This window comes from Phaethon lepturus, unplaced genomic scaffold, assembly GCF_000687285.1.
Source record: "Phaethon lepturus isolate BGI_N335 unplaced genomic scaffold, ASM68728v1 scaffold20131, whole genome shotgun sequence".
Taxonomy (NCBI): Eukaryota; Metazoa; Chordata; class Aves; order Phaethontiformes; family Phaethontidae; genus Phaethon; species Phaethon lepturus.
This window is the reverse complement of record NW_010520074.1, coordinates 35482-48037: the sequence shown is the minus strand read 5'-3', so window position 1 is coordinate 48037 and position 12556 is coordinate 35482. Positions and strand designations below refer to the sequence as shown.

General features: G+C 41.1%; 1 protein-coding gene across 3 annotated transcripts in view; it reads left to right on the top strand.

Annotated features, from left to right (window-relative positions):
• Positions 1-369: 369 nt before the first annotated feature.
• ATG13 (autophagy related 13) overlaps positions 370-12556 on the top strand; it is a 15622-nt gene continuing 3435 nt past the window's right edge. The window contains exons 1-14 of one of the 3 annotated variants that reach the window (XM_010297279.1): positions 370-438; positions 1264-1344; positions 1989-2108; positions 2534-2580; positions 3135-3275; positions 4305-4345; positions 4882-4978; positions 5328-5426; positions 5667-5669; positions 6162-6252; positions 8619-8717; positions 9821-9931; positions 11000-11133; positions 12317-12434. In XM_010297279.1, the coding sequence (XP_010295581.1) occupies positions 370-438; positions 1264-1344; positions 1989-2108; positions 2534-2580; positions 3135-3275; positions 4305-4345; positions 4882-4978; positions 5328-5426; positions 5667-5669; positions 6162-6252; positions 8619-8717; positions 9821-9931; positions 11000-11133; positions 12317-12434 (1251 nt within the window). The remainder of the gene's footprint in view (positions 439-1263; positions 1345-1988; positions 2109-2533; positions 2581-3134; positions 3276-4304; positions 4346-4881; positions 4979-5327; positions 5427-5666; positions 5670-6161; positions 6253-8618; positions 8718-9820; positions 9932-10999; positions 11134-12316; positions 12435-12556) is intronic. The other 2 variants (XM_010297280.1, XM_010297282.1) reach the window with 2 other exon arrangements.

Sequence of the window (12556 nt, the reverse complement as noted above, 5' to 3'; positions counted from 1 at the left end):
GGTATAGAATCCAGTCAGTGTGGTGTTGGGTTGTTTTGTTTGGGATTTTTTTTTGTGTGTGATTTTTTTTTTTTCATTAAGCTAGCAAAATTGGAGAACCTGTACCCAGTTTTAATTGTGAGCCCACTTTGTTGTTTCTTTTCTTTTGCATTGACCAGATAAACTTACTCATGCACGTTTATACCTCACACCTGCCCCACAAAGCTCTTAGCATGTTAGAATTTTGACAGGCAGTGGCCTTTGATGCTTTATAATTTGTTTTAAGGTAGCCTTTAATGGCAAAATATTTTGAAATCTTGAAATCCAAACAGAAAGCTGAAAGAAGACTTCATTCCCATGCCTGTGCTATATTTCAGATTGCCATATGCAATGGACACTGATCTCAGTTCCCAGGACAGGAAGGACCTGGACAAGTTCATCAAATTTTTTGCTTTAAAGGTAACTTTTTCTCCTGTGGGCAAGTGCCTCTTCTTTCTTGTTTAAGAAAAGCAGTACTTGCTGTGGCTAGAGTAACAAGGTTGGGTTTTTTTGTTTATTTTTGCTAAAGGCCAAAGCAAGAAAAGTTGATGTCAACCTTAGGAGGTTCCTGAGAATAACTAGAAAAACATCTTTTCCTGTTTTTTCTACTTTCAAATCCTCTTTCTTCCTCCAGAGGTGTCCTGCTGTAGAATCAGTTGTAGGCACTTCACACCTCTCCCAGCTTTGGGCTCCTATCAACACATCCAACCATCCAGCTGTTAGGTGGTATCTTCTGTTGGACTCCACTCTTTCTTTTCAGCCTATCTAAATTTTTATATTGCATCCAAAATCAATAATACCAGAACATTCTTTTGAATTATGTTGATACGTAATTATAAAATTTGGCCTCACTTGCTACGTAGATGCAAGTAGATACTCTGACAATGGCTATTTTATAAATGTACAGATTCACTTGACTTACATTTATGTGTCCAGCTCCAGGATATAGTTGTAAATTTTGTTTCAGTATTACTCACAACTGTGCAACTCCTGAGCCCAAAATTGACTTCATGTTATTACAGAGAAAGGTCAGCTTAAAATGATTCTCTGTCTGAAATACATGTACCTGTTACATGTAATAATTTAAATTGATTAGACCTGAAGATTAGCATAGCAAACTCCACTTCTCTACATCCTGGTCAGGCCTTTCTTTTTGTTTACTTGTAATTTGTCTAGCTCAGGTTCTGAACTGAGGGCTCTGCTGAGCTCAAAGCATGAGTGTGTATCTTTTTCTTTCTATTCCAGACGGTACAAGTAATTGTCCAGGCCAGACTTGGAGAGAAGATCTGTACCCGATCATCATCCTCCCCAACAGGCTCTGACTGGGTAAAGTCATGTTTTTTAAAGCAACTCCATAACTGTTGGGGTTTTTTTGTGTGTGTGTGCACGCACACGCGCATTTTTTGAGAAAACAATGTAGTTGTTATAGTCTTGTGCAGACTGTAGTAACTATTCATAGAATAACTACTATATTCAGTTATGTTCATTGGTGGTGTGGGGGTTTTTTTGTTGTTGTTTTTGTTCACCTGCAGCATGTCACTCTGGGCTCTTAAGGGCTGATTAGAGGGGAGATAAATGATACCTCTCAGCAACTCCTGACAGCTAAGGCGCATTTCCAAGATCTGCTGGCGGTGGGGTGATGAGTTCTTTTCTGTCAGAAGTTTGCAACTCTGCAGTTCAGGACTTTGTTAAAATTTAAGAGACTAAAGATACTCTGTGGGTAGGACTCAAGTGAGGGAAAGTGATCATGATTTTTATGGCAGGATGAAGAAAAATGTTTGAATTGGCAGCGAAGGAAATGTTGGCAAATATGAAAAGCCTGTGCCCATCTGGGAATTTTCTGTTTCATAAATATTTCAGTGGACACTGACCTAGTATGTTATATATGGCTCTATGAGTCTGTCTGCAGTGTACCGTTAGGTAGTTTTTCAAAGTAGTAAAATAATTGAATCATGTCTTTCATTCTGCAGTTCAATTTGGCAATCAAAGATATTCCAGAGGTTACTCATGAAGCAAAGAAAGCCCTGGCAGGACAGCTCCCTGCCGTTGGACGGTCTATGTGCGTGGAGATTTCTCTCAAAACCTCAGAGGTGAGAATTGAGTCAAAAGAGATGCCATTTCTTTTACTTGAATCTACCAGAGCTCCTGCCCTTTAGTCCAAGATGATGTGAAAATACCTTCATTTATAAAGTTAGGTAGTATGCTAATGAAATGTATTGTTTAACAGAAGGAACTCACTGCAAATAACCGAGGCCAAACACACAAATGATACAGCAGCAACATTTAGTTCTTAGACCGTGAAGAGCTTAGCCATTCTGAGGAAGGTTTTCCCTCAGGTGATCTAATTGTGCAGTGAGACTTCCAGTGTACCTTTTTCTGTGGTGGCCTTACAAGAAAGTGGGAGCCAGGAGAAACATTTTTATGGAGAGGTATGGCTGTTGGTGATCATTCATGAGATGTGAAAAGGTTTGTGTTTTGAAATGAGCCTTTGTTTGCCATCCTTTCTCTGATCCAGGGGGACTCCATGGAGCTGGAAATTTGGTGTCTAGAAATGAATGAAAAGTAAGTGCATTCTTCAGACTTACTGTGTGTGTGTGTTTGTTTTAGCTGATGAAATGGGGAAGCGTGCTCAGTCCATGGTGATGAGTGAGCACATATTGGCTGTGTGGCCTGGGACACTTCAGAGGGCAGTCCCCTCTTTGTCTAGTGCAGTAAACTGTTTAATATTGGTGTCAAGAAAATAAACTAGTAATTTTATTCCTTCTTCATTCTTCCATTACAACTATTATGCTTCCTCAGGTACAAGAATTCATATACTCAGTAATGACAAATGTCTTTAATACTGAAAAGATATTTCTGTCTAGTAGAAGGCTGCACAGCGTTTTTCAGCAATTACTTCTACAACAGGTGGCTAGATTGAAGTAGGATTTTTCCTAGCTGGTTGGCTAATAACGGGTGGCCACATTGGGGCTTTATTTTATCATTTTTGGCAATAAAACTGACATTAAGCAATTGGCCCGGACTCATTTTGACTTTAAAAGATTTAAAAAAAACCCCAAACAACCAAACGTCTTACCTGGGAACAAAAGAGTAATTTTCTCCTTTGTGTTCTATAGGTGTGACAAGGAAATCAAAGTTTCATACACTGTCTACAACAGGCTGTCTCTACTGCTGAAGTCTTTGCTTGCTATAACCAGGGTAACTCCAGCCTACAGACTCTCAAGGAAACAAGGCCATGAATATGTAATATTGTACAGGTAAAGCAGAATATTAAATCCCCCATTTGAAATACAAGCAGCAGAGAATCTTGATTTGCACAGCACAGATGCAAATATGGTGAAAAGGGATGAGTGATAATAAAGTCAAATTATTTGGATTTAACTACTACTAATCAGTGACAGAAGAGAACTTTGGGCTATATATTACCTTATAGCCTCCATCTGAGCCACTGAAAGAAAAACTAAGCACTATGAAGTATTGTTTGCCTACCACATTGAGAAGAGAACAAAAATTCTACATGCAAGCACTGGTTAAATTGCTTAGTTGTTCAGTTTTTGGCCTGTATTTGATAAATGCCTGTCTATGTTGCACGTAACTGCAATGCATACTTTTGCAGTATGGATTCAGACCTTCTCCTGATACTCCATTTTGAAGACGCATCCTCAGCTCCACTTTCTGTAGTTCTTGCAGTTTATTCATCCAAATACAGAATTCAACTCTGTTTAGCCTGTGAGAACAGACTGGCTTGTGGTTCATGGTTATTACCTTCCAGTCTTTGTTTTTGGCTTTCAGGAAAGTATTTGACATGTTTGCATAGCTACTTTCGATGATTCTAAATCTCAGGCTTGTTATCATTTGCACAGCTGAGAACTTGAAGAAATAGCTGTGATTTCTTTTTATTTTTGCCTCCATTGCTGGTTTGGCCTCTACTTAAGAGCAGGTCCCTTTACAGCACAGTTAATCTTTTATTTTGTGTGATGATTATATCACTTCACATTTTTGCTCTGAACTGTAGACTTGCTACAGAGGCTTAAAAACCTTACAGAGAAATTTCTGAATAGACTACCATTTTCTTTTCCATTTTTTTTTTACATGACATGTCTTCCTCTGAAGCAGCTGGAAGGTTTTTTGAGATGGGTATTCTAGCCACTTCTTTTGTGGTTTTTTTTTTTTCCTAAAGAGGAAAAGTAGTTCCAGCCTTTCAACTCATAAAATTAAATCAGGAATAAGGATATGTATAGCATTATGTCCCCAATGGACCTAATACCTTTTTCCTTTTCCTGCAGGATATATTTTGGTGAAGTGCAACTGAGTGGCTTGGGAGAAGGTACGATTAGGCAACACAAATGAGAGCAAAACTGTTTTCCATCCTGGCTAGCCATTTATTACTATTCCTAAGTTCTATAAGGAAAACTAAGCCTGAGCTTTTTACACATGCTTTTTATCTGGATCTACCAGTGAAGGGTCTTGTCATAAGGTGACAGGTATAACAGTGGTACTTTGACAAAGTCTAGGGTGATTGCCATTTGGACTGTCGTGATCTGGAACTGAAATAAGAACATGGAAGTATGTTGATATGAGGCAGGACTGGTAAAGGAGATCGTGATCTTCTCAGGAAAAAGCAGCACTTCAGAGCAATATTTTAGACCAAGATAGGAAGCAATATCAGAAGTCTCATAGATGAAGCCTACCAGTAAGGCAACCTAGTGCTGCTGTTTTGTTATGGGTTCTATATGTGTCTTTGGAGTTCAGATTGCAAGGGGTAACAGAAACACCATAGAAATAAGATCCTGTAACCTCAGAACAGAAATGTATGGAAAACAAATTATCACTGAAACTGATTATCATTCCTTAACCTTACAGGTTTCCAGACAGTCCGTGTTGGGACAGTGGGTACCCCAGTGGGCACCATTACTTTGTCTTGTGCCTATAGAATCAACCTTGCTTTCATGTCAACCAGGTAAGAAAATGTGATCACGCCAGAAAGTGGTTTACAATAATGTACGACTAAATCACTCGTATTATGAGCCCCTAAATCTTTCCCTTCTGCTTATGCTTTCCTGCTGAGATCCTCCTTCATGGAGAATACTCTCTCTCATGCTTAAGTCTTGCAGCAAGGGGAGTATTTGGGTAGCCCTGAGCCAGACTTTAGAATTCCAAATTGTTGATGCGTGCTTGGAGTTGCAGGGCTGAACTATGAAGATGCTCTGGTCCCATTAACAGACACAAGGGTTTTCTGTGAGGGCACTGTGAATTGGGACAAGAGTAGAGAGAAAAAGCCAATAATGCCATTGCTTGTTGCCTTGCAGGCAGTTTGAGAGGACCCCTCCTATCATGGGGATTATCATTGATCACTTTGTGGACCGTCCCTATCCCAGCTCTTCGCCCATGCATCCCTGCAATTACAGGTGAGGAAATAATGAGTTGAAGTCATGGGCCATGGTGAAGGCATCGATTATGCCCAAATACAGAGCCTTTTCCACTCTGCTGACTGCATGGGAAGGGAGGCTGGAGGATTAGCAACAATCGTATTGACATGGTTGAGCATATGAGGAAGGGTGATGTTTTTCTTTTCGCATCTAGAAGACTTGAGTGCAGCAAGTGCCAGTATTTTGCCAAATTGCTTACAGAAGCACTTGGACACAAAGAACGTTTAACCTTGGCTGCCTTTGAGAAGTTGAAAGCATAACAGTTAATCCTGCTGTAGAACTATGTTTCCAGAGGCATGCATCTCCAGATATTTCCACTGGAGAAAGATCAGTGTTTAATTTGTCTTTGTAGATGAGAGGTTTGTCTTCTCTAAAATGCACGTGAGGGCACCTAGGTTGGGACCAGAGGTATTGTTTGACAATGGTTCTGTACACACCAAAGCCAGTAGCGTTAGCTGGTATAACGAAGCTTTTAGTTAAAAAAAAAAAGCAGAGGGAAGCGGGTAGAAGAGGAGTGCCTGGGGAAAATTAAAGTTTTCATACCTTGTTTTCCTCAGTTCTGCCAAGTAGATGAGACCTCTTCATAATTGTCCTTTCAACTCCACCCAAATACTCTCAATCTCACCTTCCTGCAGTGTTTGTCCCAATGTGTCTTACTATTTGTTTGTTTTAAGTAATATTTCCAGTTAGGCTTTTCTTTTCTTGCTGCTTTAGAGCTGGTGAGGACAATGGTGCAGTATACCCCTCAGTAGAAGATTCCCAAGAAGTGTGTACCACATCTTTTTCCACCTCTCCTCCATCTCAGGTAAGAGAAACCAGGCTCTTTTTACTCCTAGATAGAAAAATCACTGTTAAGGCAGCCTCCTGCTGCTAATTAAAATTTAATGTGTGGGTTATTTATATTGTTACACTCTGACTAAAACCTAGTAGGTTTTTTTAAAAACTAATTTCAACAAAATGCTAGGGAACTAGGAGGACTGAATTACTGAGAAATACAGAACTTACTCCTGTAGCTGGGCTGACATGTGCTTGAAGACGATAGCAGTGTACATATACATTCACATACCAATACTGCAAGAAGAGGAACTCAAGAGATTGATGCCAGGCAGTGTAAGTAGAGGTAACAGACTGACATTAAAAAAGAAACACTGAAATATCAGGAAAATGCTTACAGCACAGTCATATTTTCTGCATTGCAGAATGGAAAAACAGGAAAAAGACAAAAGCTGTATTTGTTGGACCATAGCAGGAATAAGTATCAGCAAACAAACTGGGTCACAGTATTGAACTAGGGACTTAATACTCTGGAATTCCACCTACCCATGCAAATTTCACTTAAGTTTCAATTTTAAAATAATTAGATAATGGATTCCTTCTGAATATCAAAAATCAGAAACTCCAATTCCTCCTTCTTTTACTGTCCTTATATATCTGACTCCACAATTCTGTATTTTGAAGACTTGGCCAGATTTGCAGTTGTCCTATAGCTTTAAATATTCAGGAATGTCCTGCCTTGTTGTCCAGCCAAGCAGATGGCTCTACTGATCTTTAAAGACAATCTAAAGACTCTAGATCTCTTTTGCTGTCTATGTGAAACTTAGAATGAAGTATAATTGGAATGCTGTTCCAAACTGAAAGAATTTGCTGTGGGTCTTCCACTGCTTCAGAAGAGTTAGTATCACTGGTTTAGCAGAATGTATTCTACTGTATGAACAAGCTAGAAATGAGCTTTTCTTAGGAAGCATTTTTGCGCCAAGTGGATTTTGGGTGACAGGGCATCAGGCAACGTTGAACTAATCAGCCGATGCTCACGGTAAGTCTGATAGAGTAAAGCTTTTCTTATTCTGCGATACACAGCTCAAGAGATGAGCTTGTGGCCGAGTTGTGAAATGCCTTTTCACAAAATGGGTTAAATGCAAAAGGTTTCATAAGGAAATTTCCACTGGCTTGCTCATGCCAGTGTTACTTATCAGTAACAGTGTATGTAAATACATTAAAGTTGACATTTCCCGAGGGGACATGAAGCTTTGCTGTCACTGAGGGGAAAAGCTTTATGAAACCAGATGAACCTTGAGGATTCACATTAAGTATGAGCCTACATTCTTGCTTTTCCTGTGGCTCATAGTTACCATATGCTGTGCACTTCTTTACAAAGCAACTGCCAGTCTTTGTTACCACAGTTAGAATTGTAGGGCTGCCTTGGCAGAGTGGTCTCTAAAATAAACTAGAAGGGAAAAAAGAAGTTAATTTCTTTCTCCAGCTTTCTATATACAACTTAATGTGTAGGAAAATACTGGGAACTGTGTGGTTCTGTAGGAAAATTGTCCAAATCTCTGCCTGCCTTCCCACTAGAAATGAGGCCTAACCTGCATGATACAAGGGAAGAGGTGTTGCCCTCTCCCTGTGAGCTTGCATAGCCTGTCTCTCTGTGTTGTGGAGTAGCCCAAAATTCAGGAGAAAGTTTGACCATGGGTAACACCCAGAAATGAAGCTTTCCTAAAACTGAAAACTCTTGGTAGGAGAATGACTGGGAGAAGGCATGGGACTGAACCAGGTTTGGATTGCCCTTTTTGCATTAGTACCTTCTGTGAGACAGGGTTCATATATGGAACATCACGCCTGTTGACGGAGTTCTCTCATCATATCAATGTTTTTGAATTGCACCTTAGTCTGGGTCCCCTTTATTCTAAGGGTGCAGCACAGACCTGCCAAGATACAATCCCTCAGAATGCTGGAAGATTAGGGGTATGTGTGGATGGAGGGTATCAAAATACATGTAATTTGTACATGCCAAAAAAAAATACTCTTAGCCTTTTCTGGCATCTGTTCAGCCTTCTCCTTGCTAATTGGCTGGTACCAATTCTAATTAGCTGTGGAACAGAGTCTCTGGCAGTTACTTTCTGTCAGTGTTCACTGAATTCCAAACTATTAGCTGTGTTGAATGGTTCACAGAGACTGGAAAACAGTCAATTCTTTGCAAAATGAATGTGCTTCTGGCAATACTGAGACTTCTGCTCTACGTGTAGGTGTGGCTGCTGCAGCCAAAAACCTCTTCACTAGCATTCAGTTCATCCAACTCTTTATAGTTCTTCTCTGAAGTCCTCTCTCTCTTTCTCTCTCTCCCTCTTTCTCACTCTCTTTTCCTTGTTTCTTCTGTGTGTCTGTGTACAGTGTGTTTTTACTGTCACAAAGGCACATTTTCCGACCCCTCCTCCTGTGGTGACGGACACCTTGAAGGTCCCAGTGATGGGACTGGCCTTTTCACATCAAGTGAGTTGTCAATAGAATATGTTATACATGGCCAGATACAGTTTTGGTATGACAGGACAAATACAGGAAAGTACAAATTCGGCAATGTGGAACGTTTGTTATGCATGGGAAAGGCTGGTGAACCCAAAACGGGCCAGGCACATTATGGAGACTGGCTGCTTAAATGCCTTTGCAGATGAAGTCTCCCAAAGACAGGGCAAGCACCCCTAAGTAAACAAACAGCTGTTGCAAGGATTGTTAGCAAAAGACACAAGTAGTAAGGCACAGTGCTAAGTGTTTTCTCTTAATAGCCAGTGTCCCTAGAACCTGCACAGTCATTAGTGCTCCATTAGGCTTAGCTAGCTTCATGTGAATAAAAGTGCTGTTCACCATTCAGGCCCTTGTAAAGGATGTCAGCATTGGCACTGCTAAAGTATCACACACAGAGCTCTGAAAGAAATATTTCTCTTGAGGTCAAGCAAGCTAAACCAGGAAAGTTTTATTTAATCTGACCTGCTAAATTTCTACCTGGGGTGTGTAAGAAATGAGTTTCATTGCTTCCAGCACTTCATTCTTAGAGCAATCTCACAAGGGTTAGCTTCCCAATTCTCTTTGCCTAACACATTTAAGGGACTCTATTCTTTGGCTGAAGCCATTTGAACAGGCCTTGAAGATCAGTGATTTTGATTTGCAATGGGAATGGGTTCAAACAGTTGATAATGCAGTTGCTTTGGCGGAAAAAATGTTCAATATTAGCTCTTTAGCAAGTTGATGATGGCACTCGTGTTTTTTCCAATATGCAAAACAGGCCTGTGGAGCAGAGCTTCCCTGTTCCCTGTGACTGGATGTCAGTCATACCTTGCACAGCCTCCTCCTATGTCTGTAGGAAACCAGTCTTGTTTTCTTGTCAAGGCCCAGACTTAGTCCCCTGCAATAAGAACTTTTTAGCGTAATAGCCTTCATTGATTCCAATGAAAATCTAGCATGCTTCTGTCGGCCTGAAATGCTGTGCCTCTGACTCTTCCTGTTCCTTCTTCAGTGAGTGATGAGTATTTAGACTGTGGAGCATTCCCCTTCCTCTCTCCTCTCCCTTTGCCCTTCTTGTTTTTTCTCTTCTTTCTTAGCTTTCCAGCTCTCGTCTTTCCTATCAGCCCGCTGCCCTGGGAGTTGGATCAGCTGACATGGGGTATCCTGTACTCTTTGCTGGTGGCTTGAATGCTGCACACCCTCACCAGGTACTTGTAGAGGGTAGAACAAGCATGGCTGGTATTGCAACCATTTGGGTCACTTGTACATCTGAGAGAGGCCTTGAAACTAGTGCATGCATTGGTATCCTGTCCATCAGGAATGAAAAGAATGTAGGGTAAATATAGAGAAAGCACAACTTGTACAGGAGGTGGGAATTGGCTCATCAGCATCCCTGACTTTACTGGAGCGGGGGTCATATGGAAAACACTATGCCAAGAGAGTAGGCACCAGACCTGTTTGCCTGTCACCAATTCCAGACTTTGGCTGTCCTGCAGAGCTGCTGCCTCTGTAGCTGTCCAAGCACAGCACTGTAGCCTAGACACAGGATACACTGACAGTTCAAATTGGCATATTTGCATTCGTTTGTCAGACAAATAAGCAAAGTTGACAGAAGTCTTTTTCTGCCTGCTACACTGGAGTTTTCCTGACACAGTGATAATAGACTAGACTATTTCAGTTGGAAGGGACCATCTGCCTGACCAATTCAGGGCTGACCAAAAGTTAAAGCATGTTAAGGGCATTATCTAAATGCCTCTTAAACATTGACAGGCTTGGGGCACTGACCACCTTTCCAGGAAGCCTGCTCCAGCATTTGACCACCCTCTTGGTAAAGAAATGCTTCCTAATGTCCAGTCTAAACCTCCCTTGGTACAGCTTTGAACCATTCCCACATGTCCTACCACTGGATTCCAGGGAGAAGAGACCAGCACCTCCCTCTCTGCTTCCCCTCCTTGGGAAGCTGTAGAGCGCAGTGAGGTCATAGCAAGAGGATATAATTCTGTCCCTGGCTCCTGCCTCCTTGAAGCAGAGGACCTATGGCCAGAAAGCTCTGCAGTGTAAGACAGGCCTGGAGTGGAATAGGAAGGGCATAAAAAGAGTTTGTATTGTGGGGATCACCTTCTACTTGACACCTCTCAGCCTTATGGGGGCTAGAGCCCAGCCATATGCCAAAGACCCCACAACTTAGTCCCAATGTGACAGAATCTGCTCTGTATTGCACTGTGGTGTTGGTGTGATTTTGAGATCTCTAACTTGACCGCTCCTCTCCATCTCAGTTGATTGGTCCAGGCAAAGAGGGGGGAGTTCCCCCAGTTCCTAGCCAGCCAGCACATGGCACTCAAGCTGACCAAGAGAGGATGTGCACCCCACTGGATGGAGTCCACTACTCAGCAGCTACTCCTTCTAGTAGGTAGGTTGGTTTTAGATGATCCACCATTTACACTAGCCCATTTATAATCTTGTTAGGATAAAGCTTCTTGTTTTCCCCATTTTATGTATTGTTTGTAGCATAACTACTGTCTTTCCACCCCCAAAACCAACTAGCAGCTTTCTCCGATTTTTTTTTTCAGCCTTTCTCTCTCCAAACAATGATCTCACCCATCTACTGACACCTACTAGTCACTGTAACATCCTTGCAACTTCTGTTATGTCACCTTTAACTTTATCAATTTTATCTATTTTTAATCTGTTTTTTGCTGATTGTAAAACAACAAGATGAAGTTCACAAGTGAGTCTTATATTCTCCAGAGACATAATGTGAATTGTTACCAAAAACAGTTGTAGTTACCACAAATCTGTTCACTACTGTATTAATAAACTTTAGACACAAAGTTACTTAAAAGGAAACAATGCAACCTCAAACTGTCCTAAATCATGTCCCTCTCAGCTAATTAAAGCCTTCTTTTTTGTTCCCATATTCGTTTCTTGTGAAGTTTCTCTTGGGGTCACATAGTTCTCAGTCAAATATCTTAAGCAGATATTTTGCTATGAGGAAACCAAAAATCACAGTTACACTTTCCTGGGTATGCTATCTAAGTAGTCCTCTTGCCAGAAGACTCAACCTTTTGTTTTAAAGTTCTGAATACCTGTGGTAGGGAAAAAAAAAGTCATAGAAATAACTAATAGCCATGCAGTGAATTAATCATACTGGCAGCAGCTGTTGTATTAGACTGCTGTCTTTGTAACCTGAGTGACAGATACAATTCTGGTTCTTGCCCTCACCTCCTGACAGATCTGTGACTACTGTATTACTGAAAAAATAATATAGTGATGAACAGGAATTGCTGTGAATGTGCACATTCTGAAGTTAAAAGTCCATCTCCAAATAGAAAAGCCTGTTTCAGTTGGCAGCAACTTTTCGTTCAACTAAATAGTTTTCACACAGCTTCAAACAAAAAACTGATTCCACAAGTGACCCACTCCCCTTTTGCGCTCATGACTGAGGAGGAGGGTATGGTACAAGGAGAGATTTGTTGTCCTTCTTCCAATACTATAGGAGTAAACCCAGAAGAATGAAGGAGTCTTGTAAAGTATGTGATTTGTCTATATTGTTTGTGCCATGAGTCACTAATTAGTCTATTTTCCTCCCCCAGTGAGGACACAGAAACAGTATCAAACAGCAGCGAAGGGAAGTCTGGCTCCCCACATGACCTTTTGGAGACCATCTTTATACGGAAGGTGGGAGCTTTTGTCAACAAACCCATTAACCAGGTAACTAGCAGTAGATCTTCTCAGAGGGCATCATAATACCCTGCTTCTCCCACCTGTTCCTACACAGAGGAGCAAAAAACACCCCAATGCCAGGGCAACCCCAGAGACTGACAGTGCATATA